At 48.0% G+C, this 20,393-nt stretch overlaps 1 protein-coding gene across 1 annotated transcript; it reads left to right on the forward strand.

Moving 5' to 3' along the window:
- Window positions 1-17,646: 17,646 nt before the first annotated feature.
- On the forward strand, window positions 17,647-19,200 carry LOC132578110 (7-alpha-hydroxycholest-4-en-3-one 12-alpha-hydroxylase-like). The gene has a single exon (XM_060247954.1). The coding sequence runs from the start codon at window positions 17,647-17,649 to the stop codon at window positions 19,186-19,188; it is 1,542 nt and encodes a 513-aa protein (XP_060103937.1). The 3' UTR covers window positions 19,189-19,200.
- Window positions 19,201-20,393: the final 1,193 nt, after the last annotated feature.

The following is a 20,393-nucleotide window of genomic DNA, read 5'->3' on the forward strand; positions in this document are numbered from 1 at the left end:
TGTAGTGGTTAAGTGTGCGGACTCTTAGCTGGGAGAACCGGGTTTGATTCCCCACTCCTCCACTTGCACCTGCTGGAATGGCCTTGGGTCAGCCATAGCTCTGGCAGAGGTTGTCCTTGAAAGGGCAGCTGCTGTGAGAGCTCTCTCAGCCCCACCCACCTCACAGGGTGTCTGTTGTGGGGGAGGAAGGGAAAGGAGATTGTGAGCCGCTCTGAGACTCCTAGGAGTGGAGGGTGGGATATACATCCAATATCTTCATCTATCTCACAGGGCGTCTGTTGTGGGGGAGGAAGGTAAAGGAGATTGGGAGCCGCTCTGAGACTCTTCGGAGTGGAGGGCGGGATATAAATCCAATATCTTCATCTACCTCACAGGGTGTCTGTTGTGGGGGAGGAAGGTAAAGGAGATTGGGAGCCGCTCTGAGACTCTTCGGAGTGGAGGGCGGGATATAAATCCAATATCTTCATCTACCTCACAGGGTGTCTGTTTTGGGGGGGGTGGGGGAGGAAGGGAAAGGAGATTGTGAGCTGCTCTCTTCGGAGTGGAGGGGGGGATATAAATCCAATATCCAAACTGGAGAGCCAGTTTGGTGTAGTGGTTAAGTGTGTGGACTCTTATCTGGGAGAACCGGGTTTGATTCCCCACTCCTCCACTTGCACCTGCTAGAATGGCCTTGGGTCAGCCATAGCTCTGGCAGAGGTTGTCCTTGAAAGGGCAGCTGCTGTGAGAGCCCTCTCAAGCCCCACCCACCTCACAGGGTGTCTGTTGTGGGGGAGGAAGGTAAAGGAGATTGTGAGCCGTTCTGAGACTCTTCGGAGTGGAGGGCGGGATATAAATCCAATATCTTCTTCTTCTTCTTCATATCTTCTTATATCTTCGTCTTCTTGTCAAGTTGCTTCTGATTTATGATTAAATCGGAAGAGTTTCCGGCTCGACGTTAGGAAGACCTTCCTGACCGTTGGAGCAGTTCCCTCAGTGGAACAGGTGGAAAATCATAGAATCCTAGAGTTGGAAGGGACCTCCAGGATCATCTAGTCCAACCCCCTGCACAATGCAGGAAACTCACAAACACTTCCCCCTAAATTCACAGGATCTTCATTGCTGTCAGATGGCCATCTAGCCTCTGTTTCAAAACCTCCAAGGAAGAAGAGCCCACCACCTCCCAAGGAGGAAGCCTGTTCCACTGAGGAACTGCTCTAACGGTCAGGAATCATAGAATCCTAGAGTTGGAACGGACCTCCAGGATCATCTAGTCCAACCCCCTGCACAATTCAGGAAACTCACAAATACCTCCCCCTAAATTCACAGGATCAGCATTGCTGCCAGGTGGCCATCCAGCCTCTGTTTATAGAAGACGACGACATTGGATTTATATCCACTCAAGAGTCTCAGAGCGGCTCACAAACTCCTTTATCTCCCTCCCACACAACAGACACCCTGTGAGTTGGGTGGGGCTGGAGAGGGCTCTCACAGCAGCTGCCCTTTCAAGGACAACCTCTGCCAGAGGTGGGTGGGGCTGAAAGGGCTCTCACAGCAGCTGCCCTTTCAAGGACAACCTATGCAAGAGCTATGGCTGACCCAAGGCCATCCCAGCAGGTGCAAGTGGAGGAGTGAAGAATCAAACCTGGTTCTCCCAGATAAGAGTCGGCACACTTAACCACTGCACCAAACTGGCTCTCCAAGGAGAGAGAGCCCCCCACCTCCAGAGGAAGCCTGTTCCACTGAGGAACCGCTCTAAAGATCAGGAAGTTCTTCCTAATGTTGAGCCGGAAACTCTTTTGATTTAATTTCAATGCATTGATTCTGGTCCTACCTTCTGGGGTCACAGAAAACAATTCTGCACCATCCTCTATATGATAGCCCTTCAAGTACTTGAAGATGGTGATCATATCACCTCTCAGCTGTGTCCTCTTGGGGCTAAACATCCCCAGCTCCTTCAACCTTTCTTTGCAGGACTTGGTCTCCAGACCCGTCACCATCTTTGTCGCCCTCCTCTGGACCCATTCCAGCTTGTCTATATCCTTCTTAAAATGTGGTGGCCAGTGATGTTTCCTCGGGAGATGGTGGGCTCTCCTTCCTTGGAAGTTTTTCAACAGAGGCTAGATGGCCATCTGACAGCAATTCTGATCTTGTGAACTTTTACAAAAGGTAAAGGTTATCCCCTGTGCAAACACCAGTCGTTTCCAACTCTTGGGTGACGTTGCGCCCAACTCTTGGGTGACGGAGTGGTTTGCCATGGCCTTCCCCAGACATCTACATTTTCTCTCCAGCCAGCTGGGTACTCATGTTTACTGACATCGGAAGGATGGAAGGCTGAGTCAACCCTGAGCTGGATACCTGAACCCAGCTTCTGCTGGGATCGAACTCAGGTTTTTAGCAGAGAGTCTTAACACTCTGTGCCACGGGGCTTACTCTGCCTGTGAACTTAGGGGGAGGTGTTTATGAGTCCCCTGCATTGTGCAGGGGGCTGGACTAGATAACCCTGGGGGCCCCGTCCAACTCTATGATTCTATGCTTGTGGTATATTTAGTATATGTAAGGATGTACGTAATGGATCGGTCTGCTCCTCCCTTAATATCCGTGCGACTTATTTTGGCGCTCTTGCTTCGGCTTCCAGTTCTGTTCGTTAAAATGGTCTCCTTGCAAAGAAACGGTTGATGCTTTGAGCCAGCTTGTCTCTGCTGAGTAAACCTGAGAACAGGTGCCTGAGTGAGTGGTCTAACCTGGGAGCCCACAGCCAGAGGGGGACGTTACAATGGCGACCCTAGGAACGAAGGACCTCCCAAATGTGCGGCTGTTTGGTCACTTGAAAATGCATGTGGGGTAGGGTTGCCAAGTCCAACCCCAGAAATATCTGGGGACTTTGGGGGTGGAGCCAGGAGACACTGGGGTGGAGCTAGGGGGGAGGGGGGAAACGGCGCCGGGGAGTGTGGCAAGCCGCCCCGCCGCTGCTACCTCTTCTCCGCTCGCCGTGGCTGCTCCTCCGAGATGGGCTCAGGCTGAGCCCATCTTGGAGGAGCAGCCACGGCGAGCAGAGAAGAGGCGGCAGCGGCGCGGCAGCCTCGCCCGCTCCGCCTCTGGGGTGGAAGCAGAGGGGGGGGGTGGAGGCGGGGCGGGGGTGTGGCGAGCCGCAAGTCCGGGTCCTAGAAGGGCCCGGATTCGCGGCTCGCCATGCTCCTGGCCTGCCTCGCCCTCCCCTTCTCTGGTTTTGCCTGCTCCTCCGAGATGGGCTCAGCCTGGGCCCATCTCGGAGGAGCAGCTGCGGTGGGCGGGGAGGGGGCGGCAGCGGCGCGGCATGGCGGCATCGCCCGCTCCAGGATCGGGCGGCTCGCCATGCTCCCCGGCGCCGTTTCCACCCTCCCCCCGCTTCCGTTTTTTTGGGGGAGCGGGGGAAGAGGGTGGAAATCCTGGGGTCCCCCGCCAGGGCGGGAGGGTTGGGAAGCCTAATGTGGGGGAAACAACAGGCCGTGGACCCAATCAGGATAGGGTCCTTGCAGTGTGTGTTTTTTTAAGATCACTTGAACCCGGTGCTGACTGTGGGCCGGACATCTCTTGCCCACGGCTCTTTTTCGGAGCAGGAACGTACAGGGGCGCAGTTCTGGCTGCTTGGTGTCAGGGTGTGTGGCCTAATATTCAAATGAAACCCTGACGGGCTTTTTCTACCCCAAAAGACTGTGTGAACAATGGCGATGTCAGGGGGTGTGGCCTAGTATGCAAATGTGTTCTTGTAGGGCTTTTTCCTACAAAAAAAAAAAGCTCTGCTCTTTTCTAATTTGGTCCTGAGACTTCTTATGTACGCCAGCTTGGGATAAGTACGGGACTTGTGAATTGGAGATGGTAGGAATTGCTACCAAAAGCTCAAATATTTTTTTTTTAATGTAGCATATAGCTGATTTCCTTGTTATTTCTATTTTGCAATAGGGTAAATAGCCGATCGCTTCAAATCCACGCTGTTACGACTGCATAGCACACAGGTTCCATGTGGGTACTGGTGGGTTGAAATACTATTAATACCAGGGCTTTTATTTCTGAGCAGGAATGCACAGGAACGCAGTTCCAGCTGGCTTGGTGTCAGGGGGTGTGGCCTGATATGCAAATAAGTTCCTGCTAGGCTTTTCTACAAAAAAAAATGCCCTGATTAATACAACTGTTAAATGTGCCACCATCACCAGAGGCCACACAATATCAGTGGATTTGAACCCATGTCATCAAGTCCTGCCCAATGACTTTCGAGCCTGACAGCGATAGGGACGTTGCAATGCAAATCTCCCTTTGCCATAATATTTCCTGGGCAGCCAATTGACTCGTTGCCTCATGCAATGGGTTAAGTCAGCCAATAGTTTCCCCTCTCCTGGCATTGATAATCAATACAAGATAGGTTTTATGAAGTTGACGGGGTGGGGAGAACATATGAAGAAGAAAAAGAAGAATTGCAGATTTATACCCCATCCTTCTCCCTGAATCAGAGACTCAGAGCGGCTCACAATTGCCTTTATCTTCTCCCCCCACAACAGACACCCTGTGAGGTAGATGAAGATACTGGATTTATATCCCGCCCTCCACTCCAAAGAGTCTCAGACAGGCTCACAATCTCCTTTCCCTTCCTCCCCCACAACAGACACCCTGTGAGGTAGATGAAGATATTGGATTTATATCCCGCCCTCCACTCCGAAGAGTCTCAGAGGGGCTCTCAATCTCCTTTACCTTCCTCCCCCACAACAGACACCCTGTGAGGTAGATGAAGATATTGGATTTATATCTCGCCCTCCACTCCGAAGAGTCTCAGAGCGGCTCACAGTCTCCTTTACCTTAATCCCCCACAACAGACACCCTGTGAGGTAGATGAAGATATTGGATTTATATCCCGCCCCCACTCCAAAGAGTCTCAGAGCGGCTCCCAATCTCCTTTACCTTCCCCCCCCACAACAGACACCCTGTGAGGTGGGTGGGGCTGAGAGGGCTCTCACAGCAGCTGCCTTTTCAAGGACAAATCCTGCGAGAGCTATGGCTGACCCATGGCCATTCCAGCAGCTGTAAGTGGAGGCAGTAGGAAATCAAACCTGGTTCTCCCGGATAAGAGTCCATGCACTTAACCACTACACCAAACTGGCTCTCTCATAATATGAAAAGGCTATTTTAAAAGACAGGGTCCAAAAGGAAGGAATCTTACCCTGACCTGGTTAGCTGAGGCAAGCCCGATCTCATGAGATCTCAGAAACTAAGCACGGTCAACTCTGGTGAGTACTTGGTTGGGAGACCTCCTTGGAATACCAGAGGCAAGAAGTGGGGACAAGCTTTATCCAGACTACCTTGGCCTCACTGATGGACCTCCTGATGGCATCTGGGGGATTGTTTTTTTGGCCACTGTGTGACACAGGGTTGGACTGAATGGGCCACTGGCCTGCTCCAACATGGCTTCTCTTATGTTCTTATGTTCTCCCCTCTGCATATCCTCCAGGTCTTCAGTAGCGGTCAGTCACCAGAGGTTGACATGACTTCCAGGAGCACGCACACTTGCACGCACACATACACATCTTAGAAATACAAAAGGGAAAGGGAAGACAAATGATCCAAAAGAAGGAATCTTCATGCCATCAAGGCACTGTTTGCACAAGCAATAAGAGAAGTAAAGGGGCGAACACGAGATTATGCAATAAGAATGCTATAGAGGCAAAGTCATAAGCACTTTAAAATAAAAGTAACAGTCCTAACATGTCTCTCAATGTTCCTTTCAGTAGAATTCTGTCAGCCCAGTTGATCTGAAAATCCAGCAGCCGCAGACTTCATGGGTGAGTGGGTACATCCCCAAAGCAAACACTCGATGCTTCTTGCGTGGACCCATGGGAAATATATCAGGAGCTTCTGTGCCCGCGAGATTTGAGCTTTGGGGTTCATCACCCATCTCTTCCCTTTTTTTGGAAGACTGAATTTGAGACTCACACAAACACAAGTCTTTATTGACATATTGTTGTTGTTGTTCAGTCGCACAGTCGAGTCTGACTCTTTGCGACCCCATGGACAAAGTCACGCCAGGCCCTCTTGTTTTCCACCATCCTCCGAAGTCTGCCCAAATTCATGTTTGTTACATCAGTAATGCTGTCCAGCCATCTCATCTTTTGCTGTCCCCTTCTTCTTTTGCCTTCTGTCTTTCCCAGCATCAGGGTCTTCTCCAGGGAGTGCTCCCTTCTCATTGGGTGGCCAAAGTGTTTGAGCTTCAGCTTCAGCATCTGACCTTCCAGGGAGCAGTCTGGGTTGATTTCCCTTAGGACTGACTGATTTGATCTTCTTCCAGTCCAAGGGACTCTCAAGAGTCTTCTCCAGTGAATGCTCCCTTCTCATTTGGTGGCCAAAGTATTTGAGCTTCAGCTTCAGCATCTGACTTTCTAGGGAACAGTCTGGGTTGATTTCCCTTGGGACTGACTGACTGGATCTTCTTCCAGTCCAAGGGACTCTCAAGGGTATTCTCCAGCACCACACCTCAAAAGCATCTGTTCTTCTGCGCTCGGCCTTCCTTATGGTCCAGCTCTCACAGCCATACATTACTACTGGGAACACCATCGCTTTGACTATATGGACTTTTGTTGGCAGTGTGATGTCTCTATATATTAGCGCATATCAGATAGTAAATAAAACAATGGACAGGTATAGAGGTAAAAAGGAGAAAAAGTATGTCAATCATATGCATCTAAACATTATGACTCACACACACACACAAGCCTTTATTGGCATATATCAGATAGTAAATAAAACAATGGACAGGTATAGAGGTAACAAGGATAAAAGATATGTCAATCATATACATCTAAACATTAAGCAATCGATCCTTAATTACCAGACTTAAAAATAAGGCTACCTTTTCAGTTATTTCAATGGATGAGTCATTCAGGAGTTGACGTCTGAACAACCTGTAATGTTGAGCGAAATTGAATCTAAAATATTCAGGCATATATCATCATTGCGAATGGTCAAGAAGAATATGAGAAGCCGTCTTAAACTGAACACAGAGAGTCTTGCTGAATATGGAGTTTTATTATATCCGCCACAGGGGACTGCAAATGGGATAGTATCGCATCTAGCAAGTGCAAATTCTCTGTTGCGGGGTATGAAGGGCTGATAAATAGGAAGGCAAGTGGCCAACAGTAGGAAAAATTCCAAAACTCAGAGGGGAGCAAGATTTGTTTGCAGCACTGATTAGGTTTTAAGTGCAGAAGAGAACATAAGAGAAGTCATGTTAGATCAGGGCAATGGCCCATCCAGTCCAACACTCTGTGTCATGTAAGAACATAAGAGAAGCCATGTTGGATCAGGCCAGTGGCCCATCCAGTCCAACACTCTGTGTCACAGAAGAACTTAAGAGAAGCCATGCTGGATCAGGCCAATGGCCCATCCAGTCCAACACTCTGTGTCACATAAGAACATAAGAGAAGCCATGTTAGATCAGGCCAATGGCCCATACAGTCCAATACTCTGTGTCATGTAAGAACATAAGAGAAGCTATGTTGGATCAGGCCAATGGCCCCTCCAGTCCAACACTCTGTGTCATGTAAGAACATAAGAGAAGCCATGTTGGATCAGGCCAGTGGCCCATCCAGTCCAATACTCTGAGCCACACAAGAACATAAGAGAAGTCATGTTGGATCAGGCCAATGGCCCATCCAGTCCAACACTCTGTGTCATGTAAGAACATAAGAGAAGCCATGTTGGATGAGGCCAGTGGCCCCTCCAGTCCAACATTCTGTGTCACATAAGAACATAAGAGAAGCCATGTTGGATCAGGCCAATGGCCCATCCAGTCCAACACTCTGTGTCACATAAGAACTTAAGAGAAGTCATGTTGGATCAGGCCAATGGCACATCCAGTGCAACACTCTGTGTCATGTAAGAACATAAGAGAAGCCATGTTGGATCAGGCCAGTGGCCCATCCAGCCCAACACTCTGTGTCACACAGTGGCCAAAAAAAACAGGTGCCATCAGGAGGTCCATCAGTGGCGCCAGGACACTAGAAGCTCTCCCACTGTTGCCACCCCCCACAAGCACCACAAATACAGAGCATCACTTGCCCCAGACAGAGAGTTCCAACAATACGCTGTGGCTATTAGCCACTGATGGACCTCTGCTCCATATGCTTATCCAATCCCCTCTTGAAGCTGGCAATGCTTGTAGAAGCCACCACCTCCTGTGGCAGTGAATTCCACATGTTAATCACCCTTTGGGTGAAGAAGGACTTCCTTTTATCTGTTCTAACCTGACGCCTCAGCAATTTTATTGCGTGCCCACGAGTTCTTGTATTATGAGAAAGGGAGAAAAGGACTTCTTTCTCTACCTTTTGCACTTCAATAGAATTCTGTGTTTAGGTAATATGCATTTGGAAAAAGGAACATATGCAAAGAATCTATGGATAAGCCTATTGTGATTATGTTCTTCTTTATACAGGCAGATCATTTGGATGTGGGGGATTCACACAAAAATTCCTGTAGATAACTCCCACAGCTGGCAGTGTAACGAACTTTGAGCCAGTATTTAATTGCTATAAGCCATGCTCTTGTTTCTAACATATTAAGACCTGTTGCTAAACAAAGGGCAGCATATGAAATGCGAGAAGGCAAGCCTATAATTTTCCTTACAAATTTAGATTGAATGTGGGGCTGATATGTATCAGGTTTTTCCCACGGTTCTGGGAAAGAGTCAATTTCCTTGTCCCACAACTCTGCCGGAATTTTAGTCAAATTGCAGAACAAGGAAGAAGCTAAATCCACGTCTTCCCAAATGTGTAATTCTCCATTATAAGAAGTCTGAACTTCTGAGGGAGTAACTGATAAGATACTAGAAAACCGTCCAGGAAAAATTGAGTGCATTCCCTTCTTGTTTTCTGTGGTCCCAGAAGGTCGGACCAGAACCAATGGGTTGAAATTAAATCAGAAGAGCTTTCGGCTAAATATTAGGAAGGACTTCTTGATAGTTAGAGCGGTTCCTCAATGGAACAGGCTTCCTCGGGAGGTGGTGGGCTCTGAAGGTTTTGGAGCAGAGGCCAAATGGCCATCTGAAAGCAATGCTGATTCTGTGAATTAGGCAGATCATGAGAAGGAGGGCAAGAGTGAAAAAAGAAGTCGGGCAGGAAGGGGGTGTAGGGGAGGTAGGCGTGAAGTTCCTGCATTGTGCAGGGGGTTCAACAAGATTACCTTGGAGGTCCCTTCCAACTCTTTGATTCTTTTAAAGAAGACTTAGATATTTCTGTAAACCTGGGTCCTCCTCCCCCAATTTTTTTAAATACAAACCTTACCTTTCTGTACCTGGTCCCATTGTATGGATTTTTTGATCCACGGCCTGAGGCCAGGTTCAGAATTCCATATATAGATACTGAAGATATGTAGGGTCGCCAAGTCCAATTCAAGAAATATCTGGGGACTTTGGGGGTGGAGCCAGGAACAAGGGTGTGACAAGCATAATTGAACTCCAAGGGAGTTCTGGCCATCACATTTAAAGGGACAGCACACCTTTTAAAATGTCTTCCTTCCGTAGAAAATAATGAATAATAGGGGCACTTTCTTTTGGGGCTCATAGAATTGGACCCCCTGGTCCAATCGTTTTGAAACTTGGGGGTACTTTGGGGAGAGGCACTAGATACTATACTGAAAATTCGGTGCCTCTACCTCAAAAAACAGCTCCCCCAGAGCCCCCGAAACCTCCAGATCCAGATCAATTCCCCATTATACCCTGTGAGAATCGATCTCCACATAGGGAATAATGAAATGCTTAGCAGATGTTTCCCTCCCCCCCCCTCCCCCGTTTCTGGCGACTCTGAAGCGAGGGATTGGCCTCTCTACTCACAAGTTGCTGCCAGCTTCTTCAAAGTAACACAGACACTCCATCCCAAGAGGAAGCCTTTCAATTGGAGACTGAAGCCTCCGGAGGTGGAAAGTCACATGGTCCTCTGGGGGAGGGGCTTCTCCCCACCGGCCAGCTGACTGGGGGCGGGAAGGAGCCTGGGAAAGTGGAAGAACCCCCCCTGGGACCTGGGGATTGGCAAGCCTGATACTATGCCTCTTTATTCTGGCAAGCAGCGGTGCTTGTCTCTGTGCTTTTACATCCTTCGTGAATAAAGGCCAGGGCAATAATTTCTTGCAAGTAGCCACCTATGCTGGGGCGTATACTCATTTGTTAGTTTAGTGGCAGCTTTCCAAGTGAAACCAGTGGAATACGATATGTCTTTGACGTTTGCATGAACGGTATGGGAAATGAGGTCAATTAGATTTCAACGGTGTAAACGTGTCACAGTCTTTGAAATCTACTAGGGACGGGGCCTTCTCCGTAATGGCCGCTTCCTGGCGGAACCAGCTGCCGGAAGAGGTAAGGGCCCTGCGGGATCTCGCTCAATTCCGCAGGGCCTGTAAGACAGCCCTCTTCCGGCTGGCTTACAACTAAACCGGCACTTGAAATTTGAAACTGAGTGTAGTTTTTATAAGACTGCTGTATGTTTTTAATGTTCTAACTGTGTCAACTGTGTGAAATGCTTAAATTTTAACTATGTAAATTGTGCGAAATGTTTAAATTTTTATATTCTTATGTTAGGTTTTATATGCTGCGAGCCGCCCTGAGCCACCTGGTGGGAAGGGCGGGATACAAATTACAAATAAACTAAACTAAATTCTGAAACAACAGAACAGTCTGAAACAAAGTTTGAGCACGGTGGCACTTTCCGGACCCATAAAGTTTAATTCCAAGCTATAGGGTATGTGCAGATTTCATGATAAAGTAGGTATAAGCTTTCTATGATTCTCTCTGCACTTATAAAGGCCCAGGCATTCAGTGATGTGATAGGAACCTAACGCAGTGGGTTGGGACTGAAGATCTGGAAAACTACGCAAGCAACTATTAAATTTTAAAAAAAAAACTCTCTAAGGCAACCAGACAGCCAATGTAAGCAAAGAATCATCCAAGGCAACACAGCTGTCTAAGATTTTACATATCATAGTGAAGAAGATGATGATGATATTGGATTTATATCTCGCCCTCCACTCGGAATTTCAGAATCTCAGAGCGGCTCAGAATCTCCTTTACCTTCCTCCCCGACAACAGACACCCTGTGAGGTGGGTGAGGCTGAGAGGGCTCTCACAGCAACTGCTCTTTCAAGGACAACCTCTGCTAGTTGGCTAACCCAAGGCCATTCCAGCAGTTGCAAGTGGAGGAGTGGGGAATCAAACCTGGTTCTCCCAGATAAGAGTCCGCACACTTAACCGCTACGGCTGACCCAAGGCCATTCCAGCAGCTGCAAGTGGAGGAGTGGGGAATCAAACCTGGTTCTCCCAGATAAGAGTCCGCTCACTTCACCACTACGTCTGACCCAAGGCCATCCCAGCAGCTGCAAGTGGAGGAGTGGGGAATCAAACCTGGTTCTCCCAGATAAGAGTCCGCACACTTAACCGCTATGGCTGACCCAAGGCCATTCCAGCAGCTGCAAGTGGAGGAGTGGGGAATCAAACCTGGTTCTCCCAGATAAGAGTCCGCTCACTTCACCACTACGGCTGACCCAAGGCCCTTCCAGCAGCTGCAAGTGGAGGAGTGGGGAATCAAACCCGGTTCTCCCAGATAAGAGTCCGCTCACTTAACCACTATGGCTGACCCAAGGCCATTCCAGCAGCTGCAAGTGGAGGAGTGGGGAATCAAACCCGGTGCTCCCAGGTAAGAGTCTGCACACTTAACCACTACACCAAACTGGCTCTAGTGAAGATTGACTCAGGCGGGTAGCCATGTTGGACTGAATCAGCAAAAGGTATTGCGAGTCCAGTGGCACTTTTAAGACCAACAAAAGTTTAATCGTGGTAAAAGCTTTTGTGTGTACACACAGTGCTTCAGATACAACAAAATGGAAATCACCTGTCCATATATATGCGTAGAAGGTGAGCAGGAAATTAGCACTCAGCATAATGAAGATGTTTAACAGTATGGGAACCTTATAAACGAAGCTTGTTATTCCTGTTTGGTCCTTGAGCCTGTGAAACATCTTTATTATGCTGTATGCTTTTTTTTTCCGCTCGCTTCCTGTCTGTATGTATGGACTGTTAATTTCCATTTCACTGTATCTGAGGAAGAGGGCATGCACACAAAGCTCATACTTTGAATAAAACTTTGTTGGTCTTAAAGATTCCACTGGCCTCAGACTTTGTTATACCATAGTGAAGAAAGAGAGGAGGAGGAGGAGAAACTACTAGATTTATATCCCACCCTCCACTCCAGATCTCAGTCTCAGAGCAGCTCACAATCTCCTGTATCTTCCTCCCCCACAACAGACACCCTGTAAGGTAGATGAAGATATTGGATTTATATCCCGCCCTCCACTCCGAAGAGTCTCAGAGCGACTCACAATCTCCTCTACCTTCCTCCCCCACAACAGACACCCTGTGAGGTAGATGAAGATATTGGATTTATATCCCGCCCTCCACTCCCAAGAGTCTCAGAGCGGCTCACAATCTCCTTTCCCTTCCTCCCCCACAACAGACACCCTGTGAGGTAGATGAAAATATTGGATTTATATCCCGCCCTCCACTCCGAAGAGTCTCAGAGCGGCTCACAATCTCCTTTCCCTTCCTCCCCCACAACAGACACCCTGTGAGGTAGATGAAAATATTGGATTTATATCCCGCCCTCCACTCCGAAGAGTCTCAGAGCGGCTCACAATCTCCTTTCCCCTCCTCCCCCACAACAGACACCCTGTGAGGTAGATGAAGATATTGGATTTATATCCTGCCCTCCACTCCGAAGAGTCTCAGAGCGACTCACAATCTCCTCTACCTTCCTCCTCCACAACAGACACCCTGTGAGGTAGATGAAGATATTGGATTTATATCCTGCCCTCCACTCCGAAGAGTCTCAGAGGGGCTCACAATCTCCTTTCCCTTCCTCCCCCACAACAGACACCCTGTGAGGTAGATGAAAATATTGGATTTATATCCCGCCCTCCACTCCGAAGAGTCTCAGAGCGGCTCACAATCTCCTTTCCCTTCCTCCCCCACAACAGGCACCCTGTGAGGTGGGTGGGGCTGGAGAGGGCTCTCCCAGCAGCTGCCCTTTCAAGGACAACCTCTGCCATAGCTCTGGCTGACCCAAGGCCATTCCAGCAGGTGCAAGTGGAGGAGTAGGGAATTAAAGGTAGAAGAACTGACATCAAGCCTTGTGTCAGAATTGACTGAATCGAAATACACACAGCTGGGGGCAGCGTGAGAATCCGCAAAGTATCTAAATTCTGATTTGGAACCTTTTGTGAACGTAAACACGTTCATTTTAGGGACTTCCTAAGCAAAGAATCAAACGCGGTGTGGGAGACACAATAAAGCCAAAAACACCACAAACGAACAACCCCCCCAAATTCTGATGGAACTTAGTTGCATAATGAATATGGGATTTAACTTAATATCCCGGAGCATATACAATGGAACACCAACAATTATGAACAGTCCATCAAAGCATACAGAGTCAAAACATCATGACAGCACAATGGGAAGAAATTATTCAGAGTCCGAGAGCATTGATTTGATCATTTGAAAACATGTGCCCTGGTGTCCTTCCTGCTTCAATGCTAATCTTTTCCAGATCTCATAGCAAGTCGGCGTATTGTTAGTGCCTGTGACATCAAAAATTACAGACAGCCGAAGCAATTTTAAGGAAGCATACGAGACTTCGTCAAGCACGCGGGTTCAATGACGAGTCGAAGTTGATACAAAGACTACGTTTATTGATAGACTGATACTTTGGCTGGAGCACTTTCCCTATGAAGAAAGGTTGAAACGCTTGGGACTCTTTAGCTTGGAGAAACGTCGACTGCGGGGTGACATGATAGAGGTTTACAAGATAATGCATGGGATGGAGAAAGTAGGGAAAGAAGTACTTTTCTCCCTTTCTCACAATACAAGAACTCGTGGGCATTCGATGAAATTGCTGAGCAGACAGGTTAAAACGGATAAAAGGAAGTACTTCTTCACCCAAAGGGTGATTAACATGTGGAATTCACTGCCACAGGAGGTGGTGGCGGCCACAAGTATAGCCACCTTCAAGAGGGGTTTAGATAAAAATATGGAGCACAGGTCCATCAGTGGCTATTAGCCACAGTGTATGTGTGTATATAAAATTTTTTGCCACTGTGTGACACAGAGTGTTGGACTTGGCTTCTCTTATGTTCTTTGGTAACAGGTTCTTGAGAGTAATGCATTGAGAGTAATGCATACATTGATACAATACTTTTACGGCCTACTTCAAAGGGATTCCAAGGGATGGGGTAGCGGGGTAGCATTCACACACAAACTATCCTAACTGTCTACATTCCCATAGTGTTATCAGGACTGTGTCCTTGCTTTCCCAGATGTCTCTTACTCCCTTAACGGAAGGTATGGGAAGGTGCTGATTACTTGGTTTCGTTTCTCTCTGCTCCTAACTACGCGCCATAAAGCAAGGAGGGGGGAAAGGGAAAGGATAACAAGCTAACAAGGTTAGGTCCGCCATGATATTTCACAGACCAGGTTTCGCAGGACCATAAAACAATTAATGAACAGTGGAATTTTACCATGCTTGACAGACTTTTCAGGCTCAAGAGATTCAAATCGAAGACAAGAGAATCAGCACACTAACATATAAGAGGGGAAGAAAGCCTTCATGTTCTGGCAATGTTGGTAAAGATTTGGGATCTGGCAGACCACCCCACAGCACCGTTTGGTAAGCTGGTGGGGAGACTTGTTTTAGCAGTACTCTGTGTGAAAAGGATCTAGGATCTTAGTGGACCATATGCTGAACATGAGTCAACAGTGTGATGTGGCGGCTAAAAAGGCAAATGCAGTTTTGGGCAGTATCAACAGAAGTCTAGTGTCCAGATCACGTGAAGTGATGGTATCGCTTGACTCTGCTCTGGTAAGACCTCACCTGGAGCATTGTGTTCAGTTTGGAGCACCACATTTTAAGAAGGATATAGACAAGCTGGAATGGGTCCAGAGGAGGGCAATGAAGATGGTGAGGGGTCTGGGGACCAAGTCCTATGAGGAAAGGTTGAAGGAGCTGAGCATGTTTAGCCTGGAGAAGAGACAGCTGAGAGGTGATATGAACACCATCTTCAAGGACTTGACGGACTGTCATCTAGAGGATGGTGTGGAATTCTTTTCTGTGGCCCCAGAAGGTAGGACCAGAACCAATGGGTTGAATGAAATCAAGAGTTTGTGGCTCGACATTAGGAAGAACTTCCTGACCGTTAGAGCGGTTCCTCGGTGGAACAGGCTTCCTCCTTGGGAGGTGGTGGGCTCTCCTTCCTTGGAGGTTTTTCAACAGAGGCTAGATGGCCATCTGACAGCAATGAAGATCCTGTGGATTTAGGGGGAGGTGTTTGTGAGTCTCCTGCATTGTGCAGGGGGCTGGACTAGATTTATTTGGAGGTCCCTTCCAACTCTAAGGTACTATGATTCTAAGTACTGCAGTCCAAGCTCTGCTCACGACCTTAGTTCGATCCTGGCAGAAGCTGGGTTCAGGTAGCTGGCTCAAGGTTGACTCAGCCTTCCATCCTTCTGAGGTCGGTAAAATGAGTCCCCAGCTTTCTGGGGGGGGGGGAAGTGTAGATGACTGGGGAAGGCAATGGCAAACCACCCCTAAAAAGTGTTTCGGGAAAACGTCTTGTGACATCACCCCATGGGTCGGTAACGACTCTGTGCTTGCACGGGGAACTCCCTTTAGACCACCTGTGCAAGGCTAGGATACTAAAATACAAAACAGGCAGGCTCCCCAAACACGGGCACATTCTACTTCCCACCCCCAGCAGGGTTATCATGACATACAAAATAAGCACCTGATCTGAGAGCCAGTTTGGTGTAGTGGTTAAGTGTGCGGACTCTTATCTGGGAGAACTGGGTTTGATTCCCCACTCCTCCACTTGCAGCTCCTGGAATGGCCTTGGGTCAGCCATAGCTCTGGCAGAGTTGTCCTTGAAAGGGCAGCTTCTGTCAGAGCTCTCTCATCCCCACTCACCTCACAGGGTGTCTGTCGCGGGGGGAGAAGATACAGGAGATTGCAAGCCGCTCTGAGTCTCTGATTCAGAGAGAAGGGCGGGGTATAAATCTGCAATTCTTCTTCTCCTTCTCTTCTTCTCCTTCTTCTTTTCCTTCTCCTCTTCTTCTCCTTCTCCTCTTCTTGTGTTCAGAGAGCCAGTTTGGTGCAGTGGTGAAGTGGGTGGACTCTTATCTGGGAGAACTGGTTTTGATTCCCCACTCCTCTGTTTGCACCTGCTGGAATGGCCTTGGGTCAGCATACCTTTAGCAGGAATTGTCCTTGAAAGGGCAGCTTCTGTCAAAGCTCTCTCAGCCCCACCTACTTCACAGGGTGTCTGTTGTGGGGGGAAGAAGATACAGGAGATTGTCAGCCACTCTGAGTCTCTGATTCAGAGAGAAGGGCGGGGTATAAATCTGCAATTCTTCTTCATTATTATTATTTTTAACCCCCTGTAAGGTGTGTTGGGCAGATAGGCACGGAAAACTCAGAGCAAACTACGCAACGGTGTATGTGCAGAAAACAGTTTGTGATCTGACTTAAAACAATTTTGGGTCCTCAGTAAAAGCAACATTGTATCAGCCAGGGCTTTTCTGTAGCAGGAGCTCCTTTGCATCTTAGGCCACACCGCCCTGATGTAGCCAATCCTCCAAGAGCTTACAGGGCTCTTCGTACAGGGCCTACTGGAAGCTCCAGGGGGATTGGCTACATCAGGGGTGTGTGGCCTAATATGCAAAGGAGGTCCTGCTAGAATTCCTTACAGGGCCTACTGAGAGCTCCAGGAGGATTGGCTAGAATTCCGTCCCTGATATTAGGCCACACCCCCTGATGTAGCCAATCCTCCAAGAGCTTACAAGGGTCTTAGTACAGGGCCTACTGTAAGCTCCAGGAGGATTGGCTACATCAGGGGTGTGTGGCCTAATATGCAAAGGAGGTCCTGCTAGAATTCCTTACAGGACTGTTCGTACAGGGCCTACTGCAAGCTCCAGGGGGGTTGGCTACATCAGGGTTGTGTGACCTAATATGCGAAGGAGTTCCTGCTACAGAAAAGCCCTGGTGTCAACTATTCAGGAGTGCCTCTCAGAACTATAAATCAAACAGCAGAGAGTTTGCACATTCCTAAGCGTTCGTGACACAAACAAGACGCCGGACTCTTCCGTCCGGTTCAAGAACACGTGCTTCAGATTTATTCAGCCGGCTTTCTGATAAACAGTCCTCAGACTCTAGGCTTCCTCCTTTGAAAACTGAGCAAAGGATCCAAGATATGTCCTTATAGCAGAATGTGGGATTGAGGAAAGAGCAGCCCAAACACAGATGTGGCAGCTGCCTCCATATGTTTGAGCCCTTATGTAAGCTGGGCCTCCTGGGAGAACACTTCATTTGCAACCCGTGCTATATTTACAACACATGCAGATGGACAAGATGAACACGGTAATTGTGTGGGAGGTGCAGGTAAATACTGGGATGCTATTCATGACTCAAGTGACAGGAAAACCACAGCAGCCTTTGGCAGGGCAGACATTGAATTAGGCCGTCCCTCCCAGATCTGACCTCTGATTGGATGCTTTATAAGTCGAGGTGTGGATCTTGTATCTCTTGGACTAAGTCTTCTCTGCTCTGAGCACCAGTGATGCATTTCTGGGAGTCTGTGCTCTGCGCTCTGTTAGCGACCCTCTTTGCTGTCGTTCTCGGGGGGCTCTATTTGACCGGCGCGTTCCGCAAGAGGAGACCCAACGAACCGCCGTTGGACAAAGGCCTCATCCCATGGCTAGGACACGGGATAAGTTTCAAAAAGAACCCTGCGGAGTTTTTGGAAAAGATGCAGAAGAAACACGGGGATATTTTCACGGTGTTAGTGGGAGGCAATTATTTAAATTTTATGATGGACCCTCACACTTACGGGACGGTCATTAAAGAATCAAAAGACAAGCTGGATTTCGATACGTTTGCCTCCATGGTGGTTTATAACGTTTTTGGTTTCCACCCGAGTGAATCTCATCATAAGATTGTCCAAGAAGTTAGCAAGAAATATCTCAGAAATAAGAATCTGGCTGAACTAAACCAGGCGATGATGCAAAATTTGCAGAAGGTGATGCTTCAGAACCTGGGATCAGGCGGCGGAGAAAGACCGTGGCAGCAGGACGGCGTCCTCCACTTCAGCTACAAAGCCATGTTCCAAGCTGCCTTCCTGACTTTGTTCGGAGCTGATTCCCGCAAAAATGGAGACCGCAAAGGAACTTCTGAGGAGAATAGAGCACCACAGTGCAGTGAGTGGTTTGAAGATTTCCAGAAGTTTGACAATTACCTTCCCCAGATGGTCATGGGCATGCTGGATTGTGAAAGCAAGAAGGAGACGGAGAGGTTGAGGAATTTCTTCTGGGATGTGCTGTCTGTCAAAAAGGTATTGGCGAAGGATGATATCAGCAACTGGGTAGCTGAGCAGGATCAACAGATGTCCGAGGTTGGGATGACCGAAAAGATGCGGACTCAGTTCCTCTTTCTCCTTTTCTGGGCATCGCAATCGAACACTGGACCAGCTAACTTCTGGGTGTTCGTGCATCTCCTGAAACATCCGGAGGCAATGAAGGCAGTGAAAGAGGAAGTCGACCGAATCCTAAAGGAGACTAATCAGGAAGTCAAGCCAGGCAGCCCCTTGATCAATATCTCCTTTGAAACAGTAAAGACTCCTCTTCTGGACAGTGCAATCCAGGAAAGTCTACGCTTAAATGTAAGTCCATTTCTGTTCAGAAGCATAATGGAGGACATGGAGCTCAAAATGGCAGACGGGAGGGAATACAGCCTCCGGAAAGGAGACCAGTTCATTCTCTTCCCCTTCATTGGCCTCCAGATGGATCCGGAGATCTACCCGGATCCTAAGACTTTCAAATATGATAGGTTCGTGAACCCAGATGGCACAAAAAAAGAATTTTATAAAAACGGGAAAAAGCTAAAGTATTACAACATGCCATGGGGGGCCGGACCTTCCATGTGCCCTGGACGATTCTTTGCTGTGAGTGAGATGAAGTTGTTTGTGATTTTGATGGTCACCTACTTTGAGATGGAACTGGTTAATAAGGAAGAGAAGATACCGCCAGTAGACCCAAGTCGCTACGGGATTGGAACCACCCATCCTTCTTGCGACATCCAGTTTAGATATCGGCTGAGAATCTAAGTGTAAAGTTGTTTATTTCATAACCCAGTTGTATTTTAGCTCACAGCTATTTATTCTGTTCCGTCCTAGGGAGAAATCTGTAAAATAGCAGGACTTGTTCAGGAAAGACACTTGCATAGGTGCAGTTACAAGAAATGCTAAGATTCAGAAGAACGGTCATGTTTGGTGTAGTGGTTCATTGCAGGGACTCTTATCTGGGAGAACCAGGTTTGATTCCCCTCTCCTCCACATGCAACTGAAGGAGTGACGTTGGGTCAGCCATAACTATGTCAGAGCTGTTTCTGTCTGAGCTCTTTCAGGCCCAGCTATCTCACAGGGTGTCTGTTGTGAGGAGGCAAATTAGAGAGGAGGTTGAAAGCTGCTCTGAGACTCCCTCGGGTACTGAAGGGTGGGGTATAAATCCAATCCCCTCCTCCTTCTTCTACTTCCTCTTCCTCTTCTTCTTCTGACCAAGGACAGTAACTTCTTCTCCTTCTTCTTCTCCTTCTCTTCCTCCTTCTCCTCCTTCTTCTTCTGACCAAGGAGAGTAACTGCTGCAGCAATGAAACTTTTAACTGTCTTTCGTAGTGTTTGTGAGCAATTATGACCTTCATTGCATGTATGAAAGAGGGTGAAAAGAATATAGCTGCTAGCAGCCAGCTTGGCGGTGGGGGAGGTAGACATGAAGCTCTTTATTAGAACTGTACCTATTTTCTTCTCCAACAACTTCAAGCACATACATTCAAAGTGTCTGTAGCCTATGAAATGGTTGTACAGTATAGGCCAAACTTGCCACAGGCTATCATGCTTGTTAAATGCTGAGTAACGAATAATGTTGCAAGGATTATTGCTTCCTAAATCAGTTTTATCCCTGCACTCAGGTTTACAGTTAGTCATTCTTAGTAGTCATTTCGCATTTTTGTATCCTCATTCCGGTTGTTAAATTTGCCGAATTGAATTTAACAGTCTCTTGCACGGCCTTGGTGACGAGAGAGCTGTATTTTGCCTCAGGCGGTCTGATGGAAGTTTTAAAGAGCACTGAAGAGAGCTACAAGATATTCTGTTTCCTTTTCTGTGACAGAGGAAACGCTTTTTAAGACAAGGTTTTGCTCACTCAAACCTAGGGTTGCCAAGTCCAATTCAAGAAATATCTGGGGGCTTTGGGGGTGGAGCCAGGAGACTTTGGGGGTGGAGCCAGGAGACATTGGGGTGGAGCCAGGAGCAAG

Source organism: Heteronotia binoei, chromosome 10 (genome assembly GCF_032191835.1).
Source record: "Heteronotia binoei isolate CCM8104 ecotype False Entrance Well chromosome 10, APGP_CSIRO_Hbin_v1, whole genome shotgun sequence".
Lineage (NCBI taxonomy): Eukaryota > Metazoa > Chordata > Lepidosauria > Squamata > Gekkonidae > Heteronotia > Heteronotia binoei.